At 40.2% G+C, this 21755-nt stretch overlaps 4 protein-coding genes across 7 annotated transcripts; 2 read left to right on the top strand and 2 right to left on the bottom strand.

The window, feature by feature from the left end:
• Window positions 1–2188: 2188 nt before the first annotated feature.
• On the bottom strand, window positions 2189–5573 carry LOC105263482 (RCC1 and BTB domain-containing protein 1-like). The gene is made up of 9 exons (XM_011299717.1): window positions 5325–5573; window positions 4857–5215; window positions 4422–4683; window positions 3954–4081; window positions 3326–3595; window positions 3094–3218; window positions 2817–2914; window positions 2614–2744; window positions 2189–2451 (listed from the first exon to the last, which is right to left on the bottom strand). The coding sequence occupies exons 1-9, from the start codon at window positions 5410–5412 to the stop codon at window positions 2311–2313; spliced, it is 1602 nt and encodes a 533-aa protein (XP_011298019.1). The 5' UTR covers window positions 5413–5573; the 3' UTR covers window positions 2189–2310.
• Window positions 5574–5727: 154 nt separating this feature from the next.
• IntS6 (integrator complex subunit 6) lies at window positions 5728–10666 on the top strand. Its single transcript, XM_011299718.1, has 6 exons — window positions 5728–6385; window positions 6474–6551; window positions 6784–7023; window positions 7090–7270; window positions 7534–9729; window positions 9865–10666. Exons 1-6 carry the CDS (start codon window positions 6269–6271, stop codon window positions 10047–10049), a joined length of 2997 nt encoding a protein of 998 aa, XP_011298020.1. The 5' UTR covers window positions 5728–6268; the 3' UTR covers window positions 10050–10666.
• Window positions 10667–11040: 374 nt separating this feature from the next.
• Window positions 11041–18716, top strand: stau (double-stranded RNA-binding protein Staufen). 4 transcript variants are annotated; one of them, XM_011299715.1, is made up of 7 exons: window positions 11041–11201; window positions 11494–11565; window positions 12118–12320; window positions 13135–13272; window positions 14554–16179; window positions 16413–16621; window positions 16713–18716. In XM_011299715.1, exons 2-7 carry the CDS (start codon window positions 11510–11512, stop codon window positions 16965–16967), a joined length of 2487 nt encoding a protein of 828 aa, XP_011298017.1. In that variant the 5' UTR covers window positions 11041–11201; window positions 11494–11509; the 3' UTR covers window positions 16968–18716. The 4 variants fall into 4 exon arrangements, with proteins under 4 accessions (XP_011298017.1, XP_011298015.1, XP_011298016.1 ...); XM_011299713.1 differs by having other exon boundaries at window positions 16704–18716; XM_011299714.1 differs by having other exon boundaries at window positions 11041–11213; window positions 16704–18716.
• Window positions 18717–18802: 86 nt separating this feature from the next.
• Window positions 18803–21519, bottom strand: Uev1A (Ubiquitin-conjugating enzyme variant 1A). Its single transcript, XM_011299712.1, has 4 exons — window positions 21245–21519; window positions 20704–20846; window positions 20434–20559; window positions 18803–20129 (listed from the first exon to the last, which is right to left on the bottom strand). Exons 1-4 carry the CDS (start codon window positions 21267–21269, stop codon window positions 19989–19991), a joined length of 435 nt encoding a protein of 144 aa, XP_011298014.1. The 5' UTR covers window positions 21270–21519; the 3' UTR covers window positions 18803–19988.
• Window positions 21520–21755: the final 236 nt, after the last annotated feature.

Below are 21755 nucleotides of genomic sequence, written 5' to 3'. Positions count from 1 at the left end.
ACATTGGCCCTATCGCCCCATTATTTTCCTCAATTATTAATTTATTGCGAATGCAATTGCATTTAACGTTCCATTCCCATGATGGGTTTATTACTTACAATAAATGAATGGTAGCTGTCATGAATTATTTGATTGACTGATTTTGAAATTTACCCGCGTACAATTCTTTGGGGAGTCATGAATTTTTTCCAACAATGTACTGACCTTCGGAGAACAAATTAAACAAGTATTTAAAGTGAACATTGAGTGTTAATTGAATTTACTAAAATTGGTATGCTTCGACTATTGACGTAAGAGTAAAAAAAAATTCATGACCAGATTAATCATGAGATTAAACAATAGGGCTGTTACAAAGAAAAAGATTATATTTAAAATAAACGAAAGTTAAACTACAAGAGAGATAAAATAGAGCTAAACGGCCCAAAGAGCGTCAAAAGAGAGTGATTAAGTCGTGTCATTAAATGTGGCTCTATGTATCTAAAAATGTACCATAATTAATTAATCAATCGAAGTGATGGATAATGCGTAAAAAAAAAAATTGATGGCACAGCTCGGGCGCGTTACCCTGCGATAGTGATAATGTATGTATGAGATAATTAAAATGAGAAAAAAAAAACAACATACGGCTGCCGCATGCACTTTTTCGTCATTACCTATTATTTCAAATTGAATTTTGTCATATTTTTAAGTAAGCCAACGGTAGAATTAAATAAACATTGCCAGACTGACGAACTTCCAGATATCGATGAGACATGGAGGTGTATTTGTGAAAGTATAAAGCGTAATAAAGTATATATATAAAACGAATAAAAAGCGAAGATGGAACTTAACTCGATGGAGACCATTACAATCCATCGCAAAATTATCCAGCGTCATCAGGTTTTTCCGTTTCAATACTCTCCGCTTTGAAAGTTTTCAAATAAAAATGTGAAAAAAAAAACAAAGTTAATCTAGGCGCGCACGTACCAATTGATTGTCACCATTTATTAATTAAGAGATGGGAGGTGGAGGATCGGCTGCTATGAAGATGAGGTACGAGTGCTAATTGAACCAGTGAACAATTTAATTGCTTTTGTCAATCGAATTGGGGGGGAGGGCAATGTCGCGGTGACAGAGGGAGAGGGAAGAAATTAAATTAATTATGTCAATATGGTATTCCCACAGCGCGTCGCTGGAAAAGTAGCCCGCAGGCCTAAATACGCTCTAATCGTTATTTATAGATAATGAAAAATAATAAATTGGTCGACTGACGCAACATGGCACAGCCCTGTTGAAGGCCGCATTGCTGTGTCTCATCCGTGGATCAAAATAACAGAGTGTCAGGGGATTCAATCAGTAGCGAACTCGAAAATGGAGAAAATTTCAATTTCAAATTTTTATCGACTATCAATTCATCTCAAAAACAACCAATAGAAGTGTTTTACGAGGAAATATCAAAATACCTTTTTCCTGGAGAACTTCATGAGCTAGAAAAAAGTCCCCAAACATTTTCACCGTGAATCGATAGATTTTGAGATAAATTGATGATTATGGAATTTTGATTTTGGTTAATTGATCTCTTCGCTACTGGAGTATTGAGGAGCTGAGGTTCATTACAGGCGAATTAAAGTGGAATAATGATAATGGGGAGGCATCAGGTCTTCTGCGCACTCGGGGGTATTTAAAATGTAAAAATCGAAAGTGAGAGTGACTCTGCACATTTTTGTCACGATAATGTGTGATTTTTTATGTGAGAGGTGCAATGATTTCATTCAAGTCCACTGACTTTGAGTTTTAAAATCAATCGTTATCGAGCCAATGGTGTCCAGATATCTCCTCCACGATCAACCAGAAAGAAGAGAACACCAATATTCCCGATAAATGGAACGAAGTCGATGAAAAAAGTAGAGCACTCGCGAATGAAACTTTTCAAAAGTGAAAATCATCTTGCAAATTATCGCAGATTACTATACAATAAATATATTACGCCATACTGCATTTACGTGAAAGAAAATATTAATTACTACTGTTTCATAGTAGACATGTATATTGTATGAAAAATAACGACAAAAATACTTACTGCTTGTATATATATATACAGAATATAAATACATATAAATACTATATCAGTAACTATAAAGTAATAAATGAGAGGATGACAGTGATGATGAGATTCTATCGTAATAAAGAATAATGTACCAATGAGATATCGTCTTAAAATAATTTTTTATTCGATTAAATCCTTAATTAATTCACAATTTGGCACCGAATACCATTTTAGTCGTAGCAAATGCAGAAGTCATTGGAATGGAATTTCCTTTATCATTCATTTCATGTTTTGAAAGCTCCAGCGTGGGCGGCTTTGGCGATGAAGGTCTTCAGGGTTGCCTCGTCTAATTTTCCAAAGTGAGCAGTTTGGGTGACTGCTGTCATGTGATTCAATGCGAATTTAAAGCAAAAGTCCTCAAGCTCCTGAAAATAAAGTTTCAATCACAAAAAATTAAAACTGTTCCTCGACCTTTAGTTGAACCTTTTACTTTCTTTTTTTTTATATAGTTCTTTTCCAATTTTATCATTTCGTGAGTGGAAGAATTATTCTATCACGAAAACTAAAAGTAAATATGAACAACTCACTTGAGCATTGTACTCGATGGCTGTTTTGTAGAGGAATGCCACGTTGTTGACAGTGATGCCTCGTTTTATCATCTGGACACACTTGCGCTTAAGCTGAGTCTCGAAGTAGGCGTTTGCCAGGTAGAGTAGCTCTGTATAAAATTTTAGGCAATTGCTAACAGCAGAATCACATAATTTCTGAGATGAATTTTTTTCTGACCTACCCAGTGCATTCTCTGATGGTAAATCTACTTCGTCTGTGTATAGGTAACGGAGAAAGGATTTGTAGACATCGTGGGAGAATTCGTCGTGCTCTATTATTCTAAAAATTAATTTTTATGCTCCATTAATTGATAATTCAATGGCACAGAGCCAATGTTCCTTCGACTTGAATTTCAATCCAGTAGCCAAGTAGGACGAATTTTATTTTCATTCAATATCGATTGATCTTAAAAATTATTGATATTAAAAGGAAACACCACGAGCTATTTTATTACTCACGATTGATTATTTTCAGTCCAGTGTTCTTGGAACATGGACCTAAAATATTGACAGCGTATTTTCAGCACGGCCTTGTGAACATGAATGGGTTTTCCCTGCACTTGGATCGTAAGATCACTACTTGCCTGTGAAAATTAAAGAGGATAAGTGAATGTCGCTGACTAAACATAAGAGCGAAGCTCATCATCACTTTCAATTAGCCCGAGAAATTATGCAGATGATGAATACTAACTGGATCGTCAAATGCTTGTCTCAAGCAGTCTAAAATACTCGTCTCGTCTTGAGCATACAGTACAAGGGGTTCGTGCATGACAGGTGGTGTCGAGTAGCACGCCAGAACATCGTGCAAATAGAGAAGAGGAGTAGCAGTGGGTGTCGTCACACTCTGACCCCGACATTGCCCCCACATAAAGACTTTACCACCTTCAGCGAGTGCAGCACTTATGTGATTCGAGTGGACTGCTGCTATGTCAGATACTCTTCCCATCTCTGCCATCGATAACTGAATCAAAACCAACACTTCACTGTTCCAAATTTATTGTAATTCGATTGATATCATTCTGCTGGAATTCACTCAATCCAATGACGCAGAGAATATCGCGATGAATATCTCTGAATCTAAAAGAAATAGCGATTTTTTTATCACGACTTCGTTTGAAGAGCGAAATGAGAGGTACAAAAAAGCTTCTTACAAAATCTCGCTCTCTCCTAGATTCAAAGATATTTTTTAATTTTTACATTTCATTCCCCTTCGAAATCCCTTATCATGAAAGACCCATCGGTAAGTGATGAAAAAAAGTTCTACAAAATTAAAGTTAATGTTAATATACATTTCCCGGAATTCCGATTCAATATTTCACCTTGACGGGCTGACAGGCATTAGATTTACTCCCAAGGCCCAACTGTCCGTATCCATTTCCTCCCCAGACGTAGAGATCTCCCTCGTCACTCAATGCCATTGCGTGACCATATCCACATATGACTTTGTCTGAAATCCAGGACGAGATTTATGATAATAGAACCGATGATTCATTCGACTGAACGAGAGAATAATCTGCGCAGTTATTTTCAATGTAAAATAATTCAATAGCGAAGTTGTAAAAGATAACATATCGACATGTTTCTAAATTGAGCTTTTGAGGAATATCTCTGAGTCTGCAAGAAATCGCAAAATTTTCACAGAGATCTTTTCCATAGCCCGCTTTCCACTCAACAAAAAAAATTGGACAAATATTTCCATACCTCCCTTCAATTCAGAGATATTCCTCGCGAATTTAGGTATTAGCTAAATCGACATTACCTCTTCGCTACTGAATCGAAGAATGTACCTATGACAACACCCGTGAGTCCAGCAACTTTATTTGGACTCAGCTGGTTGATGTACGTCCCAATGCCGAGTTGTCCAACACTGTTATTCCCCCAGGCGTAAACTTCTCCGTTGCTCGTCAATGCCATACTGGAAGTCTGGCCACATGCAATCTGAACAATTTTTTTCCCTGCTAAAACAGAATTTATCTTCCGAGGCGTATTCTGATTGGTACTTATGCCGCTGCCCACCTGGCCACACGTATTCTGGCCCCATCCATACACCTGGGAAATTTGAGAAATAATGATACACCTGGACTTGTCATTTGTCATTTTTATCTGAATTTATGCTGCTGTTTTTTTATCGTTGATTGAGCTCCTCCTCGTTTTCCAGCGAAACTGAAATCTTGTTTGACTACCAAAATATCATGGCAATAATTCGGAATATATAGACTCACCTCTCCATCTTCCGTGAGCGCGAGAGAGTGATGGCTTCCACATGCTACAGATATAATGGCTTTCTCCTCAAAGTTGCTGGCAACTTTGGTGGGAGTTGAACCTTGGTTGGAAGATCCATTACCAAGTTCGCAGTAGCCATTGTGTCCCCAAGAATAGACCTCCCCCTTGGCTGTGAGCGCAAGCACGTGGGGACCAATTCCAAAGGCAAATGACTTGATTCCCTTCTGGAACAACGCCTCAATTTTCACTGGATAGAGTGTACTGTGACCATCACCAGTTCCAAGACAGCCAGATGCATTGTTGCCCAGGGCGTACACAGCATCATCTTTGGTGACCATCAGTGCTTCATTCCCCAGCCCTACAACAGAAGAATTTTTCACTTAAACGTAGTTGTACAAAAAATTGAACATCTCTCATTTCCAATAAAATATTTGTGTTTTGAACAAAGAGAAAGGTAAAAGTCTCACCAAAAATAAGAACACTACTGAGTTCCTTAACAAAGTCCTTCTCCAAGAGACTCAAGATGGGCCAGTTCTTCAAATCTGAGCCAGTCATGATCTCTCCCAAGTGGTCATTCCCGAGTCCAGGGCACCCTCCGAATGAGCGGACAAGTGAAAAAAATCTCCCTCGTTTCCCCCCGAAAAAATCTTCTTCCCTCGACTCCCTGTCAAATATAATCAGCTGACGTTTCAATTTGTATATTTATAGGTGGAGTAAATCCACTTTTTCCCCTTTCCTTCAACGAAGGTGCACTAGCGCTGACTATTCTGGTGGTGATTATCAGAACGACAGGGGTGAGGTGACGGTAGAAAGGAAAATCGATAGCCCATCGAGTTATTTTGCCCAGTTAATAATCCGAGGGATCCTATAAACTCATAATAAATTGAACAAACAATATATAATCCGATCGCAGTAATATATCTCCCAGGAAGGAGTTAGTGTTGACTGTTCTGACATAACCAAACATTCTTGCAGTCGCCCATAGAATGCTTGATGGCGCTGACTGTTGGTTGCAACGAGCGAGACAGAGAGCGAGAAAAGAAGAGAGAGAAAATTCACGCGCTAGCATTGAGGGCGTACTGATCTAAAAAAGCGTCTGGCAACACTGGTTTTGCTAACCATTACAAGCTCTAACCTCGAAAAACTTGAAGGGGGGTCCAGCCAGAGGTACCAAGCAAAAGCCAGCAAAGTAGCTCGAGCAGTAGATGTGGCACCTGGCCCCCTAGCCATAGGGGACAACCAGACCACTATCAGGGAGCACACCATTAATCACCTCACAATCGGAGCTTTAATTATTTATTTTTTTAAAATAATACATCATAAGGGATTTTTGTTGACTTTAACGTGGGCAATACAGTGAACCCAACCTGAATCCAACCGAGAGTACAACCAAGCTATCAATCCCACAAAGATGACCATTATTGTGTTTCTCATCGACACATCAGCCTCCATGAATCAGAGAGCAGACCTGGGGGGACGTCCCACGCTCCTCGATGTTGCTAAGAAGGCTGTTGAGACCTTTGTTAAAGTATATTGTCGCTCATGAATTTTTTAGTGAATTTATCGACTGTTTTACTTTTGTTTAACACATGTTATACACTGGATTCTCATTCTAGGTGAGACAGAGATCTCCTGAGAGCAGGGGGGACAGGTACATGCTGCTGACCTTCGAGGATCCACCTCATAATATCAAAGTGAGGATTTGTTACGATTCAAGTTCATTTTGAACTGGTAAATTATATGTAATCCAGAATTTATGGAGGGTGGGGCACAATGGAGCTCTGTAGATCTCATATTGTTCGATTTTCAATAGAATTATTTTGTTGAGTTTTATATCAGCTTGGAGCTTTTTTCCACAGCTTGAAAATGAGGGTAAACTCGTGGAATTCGATTCTGCCAATATCGAGATATTTTTGTGAATTTTAGGCGGGTTGGAAGGAGAACTTGGCGACGTTCATGAACGAATTGAAGAATCTGCAGTGTGTGGGACTGACAACTCTGTGTGCAGCCCTGAAACACGCCCTGGATGTCCTCAACATCAACCGAATGCAGACTGGAATCGATACCTACGGCCAGGGCAGGTGTCCATTCTTCCTGGAGCCCTCGGTCATCGTTCTCATTACAGATGGTGGAAAATACACGACCGCCAGTGGAGTTCAGCAAGACGTATGTCATACCCAAGACTCTGATCTCGTAATGCCTGGTTATTAATCCCTTGGTTATTGATTCTAGTTCACCCTGCCCATGCATCCACCGATTGTCGGCTCAGAACTGACCAAAGAGCCTTTCAGGTGGGACCAGCGTGTTTTTTCCTTGGTGTTGAGGCTCTCTGGGACACCTGCAGTCGAAAGGGATACAGGTCTCGTCGCCAGTGACACCTCGCCGATCGATGCAATGTGTGAAATAACTGGAGGTAACGACGTTAATTCCAGTTCACTCAGTTTTCCATTCCACAAAATTGAAAAGAATTTGAGAAAAATGAACGCAAAGTAAAGATTTCAAGTGGAAAAAACAACATTTTTTAAGTGCCCACTGCAGAAACCAAAATCCAATGGATTGCAAACCATTATAATATATGACGATCATTTCTGCAAAATATTGATTGATTTGAATAACATTTTGCGGTTCCCCCTCAGTAGAGCTCAAACTCAAAGTTATAAAACAAAATGCTTCCAGGTCGTTCCTATTGCATAACATCCCACCGGATGCTGATGCAGTGCATAGATTCACTGGTGCAAAAAGTCCAGTCAGGAGTAGTAATAAACTTCGAGAAAATCGGTCCGGACCCTCCGCCGTTGCCGAATGAGCTGCCAAACTCCGGCCAACAGCTGCCCCAGAATCCTCTCCCCCTGACGCAACCCCCAATACAACAGGAAGACGAAGAGAACGATGAAGAGAACTCCTCGATCGCAGCGAACGGTGCAAAATCTCAATACCTCCCCCAGCCCCCAATCGCTGGTAACACAGCATGGCACTCGTGCAGAAGATTGATTTATGTCCCTAGATCAGCGCAGAAGGGCTTTGCTGTGGGTTTCTGGCCAATCCCCGAGAATTTCTGGCCAGATCTCAGTGCCAGTACACTGCCACCAAGAACAGCCCATCCACTGGTAAAATTCACGTGCACAAGCCAAGAGCCAATGGTCATAGAAAATTTGCCATTTGACAAGTACGAGCTTGAACCGAGTCCTCTGACTCAGTACATCTTGGCAAGGAAACAGCCGACGACGTGTTGGCAGGTGTTCGTAGCGAACTCTTACAAATCGAGTGAAGTCGGCCATCCCTTTGGCTACTTGAAAGCCAGCACAAATCTCACCTGTGTGAATCTCTTCGTGATGCCTTACAATTATCCAGTGCTGCTGCCACTCCTGGAGGAGCTCTTCAAGGTTCACAGGCTTAAGCCAACCAATGAGTGGCGAACACAATTTCAGAATTACATGAGAACAATGCCCACGTACTATGCAGCCTCGTTACGACGTGCCCTCACGAGAATGGGCGCACCGACCCCCTTAGCCCAAACTTTAATTCCAGACAATATGGATAACTCCCTGTCTTACACTGTCTTGAATCATCTCAAGAGGTTGAAGAACCAGGCGAAGATCGAGTTTGACAGATTGTGCAACGAAGTTATCTCGAAACAAGTGGCCAATGCCAATGCCAGCAAGCTCCTGGTGAATGGCACGTCGTCGCAATTATCAGAGGGGGTTCGAGTGATACCTAGGAGTCCCCTTAAGAAGGACCTGGTGTCCCATCCCCTCCTACAGGACAAATTCATAGGCCTGAGGGACCAGTTGAATGAATTCGGGGGCTTCACTGTACGAGTAGTGAGAAGTCAACAGCAGAGGAGTGCCCACAGCTACAGAAATGCCTTTGATGTACCCAGGAAGAGTCTGCTGGACCAAGTTGTTAGGATGAGAGCAAACTTCCTGCAGCCCGGACTGCTGCACACAAAACTGCTGGACGACGATTACGTGCATTCCATGCCTGTGGCACAGATGGGAAATTACCAGGAGTACCTAAAACGCATGACCCCACCTTTGAGGGAAATCGAGAGTGTCCCAGTGCGTCAGCACATGTTCGGGAATCCCTTCAAGATCGACAAGAGGATGATGGTGGACGAGGCTGACATCGACATGGTGGGGGCAACGTCCTCCAATGCCAATACAAATAACAGTAATTCCTCGGTGGTACTTGCACCTACGTCACCAATATCTCCAACCAATTCTATTGGTAATTCTGGAACTGTGGGGATCACGATAAAAGGCAGCTTAAAGCGTCCTCTGGACAATAATGGGGGCAATGGGAGTGTCAGTCCCATTGTGTCGAGACCACCCAGCAAGAGAAAACCAGGACCAATTCCGAGAGAAGTTGTTGTGAGGAGGCCGAGTTATTCGGTGAATAAAGCACCCTCGCCTGTACCCTGGAGTCAGGAACCCAAGAGTCCCACTGAAGCACCACCTGAAATCACTCCATCCTCATCTGTTCCTCTTATCCCCCATCCTGGCAACTCTGCTACTGTTGCCAATAATTCCACGACACCCACGATCCCTGATAAATTAACCAATGGACTCACTCCTGTGGAGAATGTAGAGCTCGTGGAGAACCACTCGACCCCACCCACTAGCAATAATGTTAAGGGGATTAAGAAGAGTCTCGATAACGCCGAGACCAAGGCCGAGTGCAATGAGAGCTCAGAGGGGCACAATAGCGTTAATTCCATTGATAAGAAGGACGAACGCATCAGCAATCACGTGGAGGAGGCAAAAGTTGTCAAGGGGGAGAGGTCACTGTCCAAGAAGGAGTTGGAGGAGGTCAGGAAACATAATTTGTCAATTAGGGAACTTGTGCATAAGGAAGTTAGGAAAAGAGGAACGAGTAAGTTTCATTCATTAAGAAATAATAAGAGGAGAAGAGTGAAGAAGTAGTTTTTTTCTCATTGATAATGATTTATTTGTTTTTTCAATTTAAGGACGTTTATAATGACGAAATTTTTTGTGTTTTTTGTTGTAGATTATAAAACGCTATTTTCGCACATGCAACAAATAAAAGGGACCCTCGATATTCGAGTTGCTTTTGTTCGGGAGATAGTCAGTGAATCGAAGAGATTCAAACGCCGTAATTTGGCTAAATTGTTGGAGGATTACTTGAGCACTGTCCAGCGGGACGGAATAGGAACGAATTTGGATGTTTCATAGTTAAACCATTATGATATTTTTTTCCTTCACTTTTTTGTTATGCAGATGAATTTTTAATATAAAGTGATGATTAATGTGTATATACACTCAGTAAGATGGATTTCTAAGTGAACTTGAGGGGCAGGAGGGAGGAGAGACTTGTTGAGGAAGTCTCGAGATTCTACAATAAATTTGAATGTTGATTATGTTGAGTTATTTGACTGTTGACTATGTGAAATCATTGTCTTGCATGAGTGACTCCTTTTTACAATTCTTTTTCTTTCTCCAGTTATCATTTTTTTTTTCTACTCAATTTTCCCTTCTTTTTTCTGCAAAAAAAAAACAAAGAACAATATCATGTGTGTTGTGCAGGTCTCACCCCTTTTGGTTCGACTATTGGAGTCGTCTCTGTACGCTTGAACAAAGACTTGCACCGGAATAAAATAATGAATTTTTAACGACAGTTGATTATGACACCAAGTGCGATTTTTATTGATGAGAAAAAATGAAAGATTAATCAATTTGATAAATAAATGAATTGTAGTTATTTTATCATTGAATTGTGCAACTTTGTGATCACAATTTGTACATAATTTACACTGATGGAGAGAAAATTATCCAACGAGAGTATGATTATTGTTTTGTAAATACATACAATTGTATATAAAAAATAGTGTTTGTTAGAAAATATAATTTTTTTCTTATCAAAATTCAACCAAGCATTTTTTACCAGATGGGTAGCCTTATCTTCACGAGGCTGACTCACTTTCTCAGAAGTCTTATCGAAACGCGCGGAAATCCAGAGAAGAGAAGATATTTTTAGAGGCAGCAAAAATGAATATACCACAGCTCAATTGTTTGGCTGAGTAATAGTCTGGGCTATCTCATCGAGAGCCATTAAAATATCGTTAAATGCAATGAAAAATATGAATGCAACGATTTCCCGCGTAAAATGCAACGAAGATTGCAATGAAGATATGCCCATACATGCAGCCATTGCTACAATATCAAAATGGCCGCTTTCAGTCTACAGTGATACGACTCTCTTTGCTGTTTGCCAATAGGCCAGAACGGAATTCATTAATAAATACCAACGTGTGTGTTGGGTGTCAAAATTCGTGGCTGTCGAGTAATCTAGTTAATACGTACTGATAGCGTCAGTGATAAATTTCAGTGAGTACTGGTGTACGTGTGATAATAATTATCCTAACGGTTGTGTCCACCTCCCCTCAGTCTGCAAATCACATTCTGCAAGTTTGCCGGGCCAAGCCCATTGTCTATCGACTAATTTATTTATAGATAAATATTAGGACTGTCGACGATAGCTCAAACCCCCAGCGTCAATCCCTCAATCCTCTCGGGATTTAATTTCAAATTGTCAACTGCAGCTCATGCTTTTTCCCCAGCCCACTGTTTCAAAGCCGATAATCGGGCCTTTTTTCTAATTCTCGATGTTTTATTACAGATATTGACAAGTTCGGATGATGTTACGGCATCAGCATCACTCGATGCAAAATCAGTTGAGAGATCAGAACAGGTTTGGCATTGATTCATCATTTTGTTTAGGAGTCAGTGGTGGAGGACTGAAATTGACGTTTTTCGAATTTTTCTATTCCGGAATTGGTAGACGAAAAAATTACGTTGTTGAATTGATAAATGAGACATAAGTCATTCGAATCGGAACATTTTGTCAGGAGATATCAGGGAAATTCCTTTGAGATGAATTTTTAAGGTATATCTCAGGGTTTTTATGACGAAAAATCATTCAGTAGTGAAGAAGTAAAGGTTAATCGATCCATTTTTTTGAGGATATCTTTAAATCTAGCTGAGGTAGTCGAATTTTTATGAGGTCCTTTTTGATAGCTCTCAGTGTGGTCCGGGATGTCTTGGAAAAAATTCCACTATCTCGATTCGATTCAGAGATATGTCTCAGATACTTATTCATTGGCTCTAATGTTCTTGTTACCCTTCACTTCTTCTCTAATGAATAGTTCGGATAGTTTTAAAATGGCAAGAACTCCACTGCTGAATTATTCGGGATGTGTTGAGCTGGAATAATTAAATAAAATGGTCTGGTTGAACTGGTTAGGATGGCTGGGGGTACGCGTCAGATGTCGCAGGCGAACATGATGCCACCTCACCAGCCACCCCCTCACATGCATCTGCACAGAGGGGTCCATGCGGCCCATCATCAACAGATGATCTCCATCGCCGGTCAACCTATGCACCACATGCCGCACTCCGGCCCCAGGCAGCCACTGCTCATCGGTACAAACGCACAGAATCCCAATGGTGAGTCCTACGAACTCAATGTTATCGTTAATCCAAATCACTATCGCATGGCGATTTAATCATCTTATTATTATTTTTTCTGCCCACTCAACAATCCACAATTCACTAGTTTCCACCGAGTAAAAATCCAGAGTTGAGAATATTGTTGTTTATTGTCAATTCAATTGAGCAATTCAGTAGTGACCTGAAGAATTTATACGAATCTCGCAATCTGAGGGAGATAGCAAAATTTTCATCGAACTTTTTTTGTGGCCCTTAATTTTGTCAGATATCGATTGCTCTCCGATAAATTGACGATTAAAAACGTTAATTTCAACTGATTCGCAGAGACAACTGTGTATTCAATATAAAATTGCGGCAAAATTAACCAATACACTTCTTAATACTTCACTGATATTCACCTCACATGTTTTCTACGGCAATTCATCGTAAATCAACCAGAAACACTGTCTTGCTCCCAAATTCTCACTGACGACAATATTTCCAATGTGAGATTACATCCCCTGTATAATTACCCAGTTATGCTACTCATTGCATCGTGTGTGCACATTTTTCAACACTGACGATAAAATGATCAAATGATCATGCATCAGTCCCGACAAAAGCCTGAGAGATTCTAATAACGATAAATGCCCTGGAATAATTCCTAAATTTTTGGTTTACCGAAGAGTATGATAACAAGTATTCGGTGGTGGTAGTGATTTTTCCCAATTCTCTGATTGAAAACACGTTGCAATCGGCTCAACAGTACTGGCAATGCGGTGACCAATGAACTCCATTATTTACCATCTCGATTATTGTTTAATTTTGTTAGGATATTGGCGCGTTTTAATCTTCTCCCTCTTACTGGCTCTCGCAAGTGGTGGTGTGGAAGCGAAGTTACATCGATCAAAGTTAGAGTTTACTCTCGAAAATTTGGATCTGTTGTTCGGACCAACAGGGTGCATTGAAGGTCGGTTTCGTTTATTAATTTATCACCTTTAAACAAACAAAAAACAAACAAAAAGAAAGAAACAGCCTCAACTCTTCAATTTATTCTCCTCCAATCAATGACAAATTCACAGTATTACACCTGTAAATTGAATAATTGAGTTGCAAGAATCAACTGAAGCTTTCATCTTCTCTACCTTTGTCTCTATCGGTTTTATTTTCATTTTTTTATCGCTCCAACATCAGAAGTATGGAAATTCTGAGATATGGGGGGTCGAGACTTGTCGATGCATCAACAGACAATCAACTCGTCGCCTTTTTCCACTCATCAATTCAATTATTGTTCCACTTTGCCACGAGAACCACTCAAATTGCAGTAGCAATCATGGTTATTCATTGGAAATACTTGTATGTCGACTTGCTTGTAGATGTTTCCACTTGAATTACGAGCATCCTTTATATTATTTTTATATCGCTTTGTTGTTGATAGACGTGATGCTTCAACAATGATTTTTTGGGTGCACTATAATTTCAGTGAATGTGAACGAATTATCTAATTAAAATCTGCATTCATCAGACATTTCATACTTATGTAAATCCCTTTAAACGACTAATTCTATAATTCCATTACCGCCAAAATGAATGAAGAATCCAGATTTTTATTTTAGAAATATATCTTCGAAAATCAGTAGTGGTGTGGTGAATGAATCCAATTTTAGTATTTTTTGAGAGGACCTCTCTCGTCTCAGATTTAATGACCTATAAAAAAATCCTTCACCATTTTTATCTAGAATCTATAGTTTTCGAGATAAATCGATAATTATGGAAATTGTTAGATTCAACTCATTTCAATTTACCACTGAGCTACCGGCGTATCTATTTTGCGAGAGACTGGATGAATTTTGCAATGGAAAACCGCAATCAAGGAAATTGAAGATTTTCGGGTTGTTTCCAGCCGAAATAACTGCGGAATCCTGGGATCCTTCGAACTAATTAAAAAATCATTAAAAGCTCCTACCTCTCAGCCATTACCGACTAATACATAATTTCTCGATCCTTCTACAATATTTTAGTTGAGGAGTTAAATAATCATTTATAGAAAAAATAGATTTCTTTAAAAAAATATTTCTAAAAGAATGTTTTTCTCAAAGATGAGGACCGTGATGAGCGCTAATGGCTGATTTTAGTTTTTAATGATTTAATAATGATAAACGTTGAAGAACTTTCTCTGCAAATTCCTCTGCAAAATTCGTTGACAATCTCCGCCCCCTTCTGACCGCACTGACCCCGCCTCATAATCCAGGCACGATGGTGAGCATTGGTAGCACCAGACAGACCGAGGGTGGTGTAGTACTGCAAGGTCAAACAGTGGTGCAGTATCCGCACCAGGGAAGCCACCAGCAGCCACCCCAATCCCAGGCCCCCTCAAGCCAGCAGCTCTCGCAACCCTCGAATCCCGAGGTCAAGTCCCCAAATCAGGAGAGCCCACACTCTCGAGATCACAGTCCGTCCAACCAGAGCCACAACAATGTCACCAATAATCTGGCAAACATGAAAGAGAAGACACCGATGTGCTTGGTAAACGAGCTAGCCCGTTTCAACAAGATTCAACACCAGTACAGATTGACTAACGAACAGGGTCCAGCCCACAAGAAGCGTTTCACAGTGACCCTGAAGCTGGGTGAAGAGGAATACGTGGCCGATGGGCCGAGTATAAAGAAGGCCCAGCACAGTGCAGCAACAGAGGCATTAACGAAAACCTGGTACAGGCAACCTCCACCAAAACCGAGAGGTATGAGAATTCCCCAGGGCAAAAATCCCACAGGCACTGGCAATTTCACAGGTCATTTACCCCCAACGGTGGAGCTCAATGCTCTGGCAATGAAGAGAGGAGAGCTCACAATCTACACATTCAAACACGCGCCACCAGCAAATCCCCAGCCGTTCGTCAGCCATCAGTACGGAAACATTCCCAATCACCTGAGAATCTTCAATCCCCCTTATCCACAGATGAGTCGACCCTATCATCCCAAGTCTGAGGGCCTCTACTTCGTGACACTCAAGATCGGGGAGAGGGAATTCGTTGGTAAAGGAGTGACTGCTCAAGCAGCTAGACACGATGCTGCCAGCAGAGCCCTGGAGCAACTTCGACAGCTGCCATTACCTGAGGAAGTGACGGCAACAGTCACTGAGAATGGCTCAACGACCGTTGAAGATCCGAATGCCGAGCTCAAGAGTCCTGTTTCACTGGTACACGAGACTGCCCTCAAAAGGGGACTCTCTGTGGGCTTCGAGGTTGTTTCGGAGAGTGGCAAGCCACATATTAGGACATTCACGACAAAATGCATTGTCGGGGAGAAGGTGACTCTTGGGGAGGGGTCGTCCAAGAAAATATCTAAGAAACGAGCAGCTGAACTCATGCTTGACGAGCTCAAGAGACTTCCCCCCATTCCTGGTAGTGTTCAGAACAGGTCAATCAGGCTCAAGAGGAAACCACCGGCCACTAAGAAGAAGTCACGTAATTTGATTAAGGACTATCAGGAGCCCAAGAATGAGGCGGAAACTTCCGACGATGTTAATCCGATATCGCGTTTAGTACAAATACAGCAAGCAAAGAGGGAGAGAGAACCTGTTTACACGTTGATCGAGGAGAAGGGTGCGCCGAGGAGGCGGGAATTTCTCATGGAGGTCTCGATAGGGCAACACTCAGCGCAGGGGATTGGGCCCAATAAGAAACTGGGGAAACGGGCTGCTGCTGAGGCCCTCCTGACGCAGTTGGGCTACAGTAAACCGCAGGCACAACCCAGCAAACCATCCATCAAGACCGCCGATAGTGAGAATTCTACTAGTGAGAGTAAACCGAGGAAGGTGACGTTTTTGGAGGATGATAGCAAGGGGCAGGTACAGGACGAGCCACAGAGTCATGGGGGTAAGCATAATTTACGATCTTTTAACGGTATGTCCTCTTATTTCACCTTTTTCCTTTTGATCCATTTACAAAATTCAATTTTTACATTATTTCATCTTTCAATTTGTATTCTCATTTAAAAAAATAATGGGCGATGGAAGGTTTTCAATCCGAATCATCTCTTTTTATCAGATGATCACTGACATATTCTTCAGATATTTAAAATACTCAAAATCAAATTGTGAAATTCTCAGGTTCTCTGGGACGTCAGTTAGTGCCAGGTCTACTTCTGGTAGATGGTGGACAAGAGTGTAAATTGAACTCCGGGCCAAGTGTTCAAGCAGTGGCTGAGGAGCTTCGGGAGCAGCAGCAGAGCAGTCCCTCGGGTATATCCCCGAAAGAGCAGCTGAAGTACCTAGCCCAGTTACTGAATTTTGAGGTTGAATTCAGTGATTTTCCAAAGGTAAGATTTTGTAATAAGACTCGCGCACATCAATGAAATCGGAAAGATAAGCCAAACTAAACAGAATGACTAAAATTAATAGACTTTTCAGGGTATGTACAAGGAGTATCTCTCCCTGGTATCTCTCAGCACTGATCCACCCCAGGTGTGTCATGGCCATGGGCCAACATCCAGTGCCAGTCGTGATCAGGCGGCCCTCACAGCCCTCCGGACCCTCAGCAAACTCGGTCTCGACAGTGTCACTAACACTCAGACCAAAAAAGACAAACCAGCGACTAATGATGCCATCAATCACCTTAATAATCAGGCGAAGAATAATGTTCTCAATCAAGCGATCGAGAAGTAACGAAGCACACTGGCTTCCTCGGTGCACAATCCTCGTGCATTAATGGTATAAAACAATTCTACATGTCTTTACTTTCATATTTCTTCGTTTTTACTGGAGAGAACGACAAAAGGTCCTTTTTAAAACGCAACATTAAAAATAATCAAGGGAAGGTTGCGGTGAAGTTGAAAAATCTTTGCTAGAATTGAGAAGTTACTTCTCTTCAACTTTTTCTTTCTCGAAAACGTTCGTCAATTCCCCGAAAAAAATGAAAATGTTTCCAATTCACGGGGAAAATCGATTATAATTATTTCTTATATGTCCCGTTATGTATTATAATGTTTTTCCGAGAATTTCCACCTCTAACGAAGACTTTGAAATCACATTACGATCTACCCTTGATTAAATGTCTTACGAGAGGAACTGTTATAATGCAGCCTGGAAATAGTAGTAGTTTGTTGAATTGGCATTGAAGAAGGCTCGTTTTGACGCACTCTCCCCTCAGTTAATTAACGAACCATCCAAACGGGTCAATGGTCGCTTGGAATAGTGGACGCGCCTTTCTTATTTATTAATTTTACTAGCAGTATTATTGCCCTTGCGGAAAAAACATTTTCTACGATTTTTTTTTAAATTTTCTTTTATCCACGTTGAGGTTTTTCATTGATTGTTTAAGGGGAATTGTTCCTTCACTATCATTAGTTGAAAATTGTTGGATAGATTTGTTATTTAATGACTCTTCCGCCTAGGGTGACACATCAACACGTTTTCTTCACTCTGGTAAATAAAAAAAAAAAGATCATTGAAATTGATAATTCCATGCTATTTATTTGTCAAGCGCCATCAATGAAAAAAGTAAATGAACAAAAAAAAATGAATTGGGGGGAAATTATGAGACGACATTGAGGCCAATCTCCGCGGTCTTGGTTGCCTCTAATGATGTCTCGAAATGGATTTTTGAACATGTTCTCTCTATTTTTCATTCTATTTTTCCTTGTTCCTTCCTTATGTTCAATTAAACATAATCTCTTCCTTCCTCTTCGTTCTCTTCGAAATTGATCGATTAATCGAAGAGCCCCGATCAAATTCGAGTGCTCATCGACGTCAGATCTCCTGTTCTCTCGATTAATTTGATAAGTCTTTATTTCCTTGTGTTTTCTGTAGCTCTCGTTTAATCCCAGCCCCATACTGTCACCAATTGTAACTTATGAATTGATACCATTAGACGTTTAACAAAATGGAAAGGACAAAATAAAAAATAAAACCTAGAGGTAATAATCTACGATTCATTTTTTCGTTGCTTTACGATTTACTTGCAAAATGAAAGTTGAATTTTGCCCAGCAATTGTAAAACAACGCCCAGAACCGTAGCCTATCACTTCAAAAGTGAAGAAACAAATTAAAATAGATAAATGGGGAATTTATTGTAACGATTTATGATAAATGATAATGTTATAGAGCACTCTTGGATGACCTCGGTGGCCTCTGTTTCTTGAGGTAAGAAAATCAGGGACAGTAGGACCCACATAACGATGTTATTCGTCTGTTAGTGTATTTTTTTTTAATTATTCAATTAATCGTTCTCTCAACAAAGTTTTTCCCTCATTTTCTCACTACGACAGAGGAGCATTAACGAGTGTTTGTTGAAAATTAACCGGTGTCATCCAAACCAGTCTTATTATCATTCGTATAAGCCTAATAAATTAAATGAAGAATAAAAATGAAAAAGGAAAATAAAAGGTCAGCAGATGCTAGACTTTTGCCAAGATACCTGTGTTTTTTTATTACTCAGACGAAGCCTCGCCCACCGAATGAAAAAAAAAAACTGGATGAAATTATTTTCTCAAAACACCGGATGAAAGAGCAGTTTTTTTATTCATCTTTCTCCATATTCTTTCTATTAAATTTGCGAAGCTAACACTTTAGTGATAATGAAAGAAACAAAAATATCAGCAATCAGCGACACTTTTGAAAAGACATTCTCTCATCGATCCTTTGGTCTTAATGTAATCTCATTCATCACTATCACTTGAAAATGTTCCTTTATTGATTAATCATTAATTTGGTATATTCTAGGGATATCTTTATTATTGCATTAATTGTTCTGTTCTCAGATTTATCATTTTTTTCTCTAGTAAAACATAAGTGAACGTATTTGATTGAAATGATAAAAAAAAAATTCTCTGCCTCGTTTTATCTTAAATAATTCACATGTTAATTCCTCTTGTTACATTAACATAGTTGGAAAGCTACGTCCTGTTACGAGTGGAGTTGCTCCTGACGATTTAAGGCATGACTTTGCTGTCGTTACGATCGCAATGTACGTTAAAGGCCTCGACCGCACGACGTTCCAAAACCCACAATTAATTAATTAACTTGAACTCTGATTAAAAGGAAACTTTCTAGCTAGATCTTTATCCATCCCACAGTTGTTAAAAAAGTGCACAATGGGACACTGAGTCGAGATACCGAGGCTAGTGAGAGAAACCGTGAGAAGAAATAATAATTCAATGTTCCACTGATAAATCAAATGGACTCTCTCCTCGTTCATTGATAGAACCCTCTTAATTATGAAAATTTTCAAAAAGCACAAAATCTTCTTACTGATTACGATGTTATCGATTAAATTCTTCGTTATATCGGCACCAACTCGACTAAATTTCAATGAATTGTGATTCCTAAAATTTTCAATTTCGTTTTTATTCCCTCGTTGAGTTTGAAAATACGTTTTTGATGCACCTTCGTCAGAATTAAAGGTGTCGATGATTATATCTCTCTATATATATATATTTCAACTGTCTGCCGTACATGAGTGTGTGGTGTGTGCCAGATTCATAGTTATCATTTCCTCATGATTCAATTTTATCAATCTTAACTTGACGGTTTTTACCTTCATTCCTTATAATCAACCCAGGGTAGGAGACATGGGCACCAATGAGTGAAAAACCAAACAAAATTCGTCATTATTAAAAATCATTTGGTAACTAGATGTCTCATGCCACTGCAATAAGGAAGATGCGAAGAATTGCGGTTGTTGTTAGGCTAAAAGGTACTACCCTCTGGTGGCTGGGACAGCTTCATGTTTTCTTTTAGCGTCATGAGACGACGTAACTCCTGGAGCACTGTCTTGATCGTATATTCGCGCTGCCATTTCGCCAACACCGGTACACTGCGATTATCCACCTAAACACATCATTCAAGTCATTTCAACACCTCCACACCTCCTCTTTCATATGAATGCCCACTAGACTTTTTTTTAATATTATTTTTAATATTTTAATCTCTCTCTATATTTCATTTATTCAATAATTTTTTCTTTCTGAATTCAGTCCAACGGGGATTTATTATGGTGAAAAATAAAGGTATGGATTTGGAAAAAAATGAATGCTATTGAATCATCATCATCGTCATAAATTCAATCAAGTCTTTTCATTATAAAAAAAAGTTTAGAGGTCTCCCCAGCTATAGAAAGAAAATGATTTACTACCGCTCCAGTGGTACTGTTGATGCAATTCATATTAATCCTGCTGAGAAATCTCACGTTCGGAGCATCGTCAGGATATCGCTGGCCACAGTCTATCTTTAAACTATACATTCTATTCTCATATGGCGTCTGAAAAATAAAAATCCATTACGTCAATTCTCCTGCTCTCAACCCCGGACTCTACGATCCAAGTGAAAATACGTATCGCAGAAAATTTTATTGGATAAGCGAACACGGTTTTTCATCAATATTATAAAAAAAATAGAAGCTCACCCTGGGCGGCCCAATGATCATCCCAGTCCAGTGAGTGAGAGTCATATCATCGTCATTTTCCAGTCCCCAGCTTATAGTCCCATCCCCAACTCCCTTCTGCCCCTGTTCCAGCTCCTCCAGAAGACGAAAGTTCCTGGGAACAACTGAAAACGAATAATCCACGATATATAAATGCGAAATTATTATTCCCTTCTAGGTTAAGACTCCTCCAAATTTCAAGGACCTTTCCAACGACTCCCTCACCCCTGAAATCCACCCCTACTCCAAAAACACAGATTCCACGTCCTCGAAGCATAAAAAAAAGGGAAGACCTCGAAAATAGGGATAAAATCCATTAAAATTAATTATCACTCCCTCGAGTGTGACATTACCTCGACACCAACAACAAAACTGTCAAACTCATTGTTGAAGCCAACTCCGATTAATTAAACAACCGCAATTTCCCTGTTGAAAAATGGATCTGTGCGGAGAGGAATGCCTCCCAGAGGTAATAAAATTCTCCCCAAAAACCTTGAATTTCCTTTTGACGAATTTGACTTACCAACACCGGCCGTGGGCACCGCCATGATCACGAATAACTGCAGGGGCACGTTATTATTCCACCAAAACAGCCGGATATCCTGCCGGTCTATGGATCAACTTTAAAGATTCAATAATTACCCCGTTAATAAACAAACAACACCCCTGATTATTGAATTATCCGTGTCAATTGTATAGAATGATTTTTTTTTGCGATTGTGGATCGAATTCGAGAAGGTTTCCACCAAAAATTACCTACAACCAACCTCCCTCGTCTCTATCAAAGAGGATTGACTAAAGTAGAGGCTCAGTACTGGGGTTTGAGTGACCCCGTCGGCATTGTAATACCTCACCCCAAGAGAGAGAGGGCGGCACAAGCAATGGGGGTGGTTATCAAGTCGACGGGGTGAATTTTATTTTTTTGCGGCATGAATGCTTTTTGTTTTTTGTTTGTTTAACTGGAATTTAGCCGCCTGTAGAACGAGTGGAAGGGGGAAGCCACATTTTGTGGATTTTAAATGAAAAAAATTATT

The sequence above is a fragment of the Fopius arisanus genome, unplaced genomic scaffold, assembly GCF_000806365.1.
Source record: "Fopius arisanus strain USDA-PBARC FA_bdor unplaced genomic scaffold, ASM80636v1 scaffold00015, whole genome shotgun sequence".
Lineage (NCBI taxonomy): Eukaryota > Metazoa > Arthropoda > Insecta > Hymenoptera > Braconidae > Fopius > Fopius arisanus.
This window is presented reverse-complemented; position numbering and strand designations above follow the sequence as displayed.

Excerpts from the sequence above, each read along its gene's own strand:
- LOC105263482 (XM_011299717.1), bottom strand. The coding sequence starts at position 5,412 with ATGACTGGCTCAGATTTGAAGAACTGGCCCATCTTGAGTCTCTTGGAG. Across the intron at positions 4,082-4,421 it reads ACTCACGGGTGTTGTCATAG|ACAAAGTCATATGTGGATAT; the intron begins GTACATTCTTCG and ends CCTGGATTTCAG. Across the intron at positions 2,915-3,093 it reads TGGACTGAAAATAATCAATC|AATAATAGAGCACGACGAAT; the intron begins GTGAGTAATAAA and ends ATTAATTTTTAG.
- IntS6 (XM_011299718.1), top strand. The coding sequence starts at position 6,269 with ATGACCATTATTGTGTTTCTCATCGACACATCAGCCTCCATGAATCAG. Across the intron at positions 6,552-6,783 it reads ATCCACCTCATAATATCAAA|GCGGGTTGGAAGGAGAACTT; the intron begins GTGAGGATTTGT and ends TGTGAATTTTAG. Across the intron at positions 7,271-7,533 it reads AATGTGTGAAATAACTGGAG|GTCGTTCCTATTGCATAACA; the intron begins GTAACGACGTTA and ends AAATGCTTCCAG.
- stau (XM_011299713.1), top strand. The coding sequence starts at position 11,510 with ATGATGTTACGGCATCAGCATCACTCGATGCAAAATCAGTTGAGAGAT. Across the intron at positions 11,566-12,117 it reads CAGTTGAGAGATCAGAACAG|GATGGCTGGGGGTACGCGTC; the intron begins GTTTGGCATTGA and ends TGAACTGGTTAG. Across the intron at positions 16,180-16,412 it reads CGAGCCACAGAGTCATGGGG|GTTCTCTGGGACGTCAGTTA; the intron begins GTAAGCATAATT and ends TGAAATTCTCAG.
- Uev1A (XM_011299712.1), bottom strand. The coding sequence starts at position 21,269 with ATGGCGGTGCCCACGGCCGGTGTTG. Across the intron at positions 20,560-20,703 it reads TGATCATTGGGCCGCCCAGG|ACGCCATATGAGAATAGAAT; the intron begins GTGAGCTTCTAT and ends TTTATTTTTCAG. Across the intron at positions 20,130-20,433 it reads TCAACAGTACCACTGGAGCG|GTGGATAATCGCAGTGTACC; the intron begins GTAGTAAATCAT and ends TGATGTGTTTAG.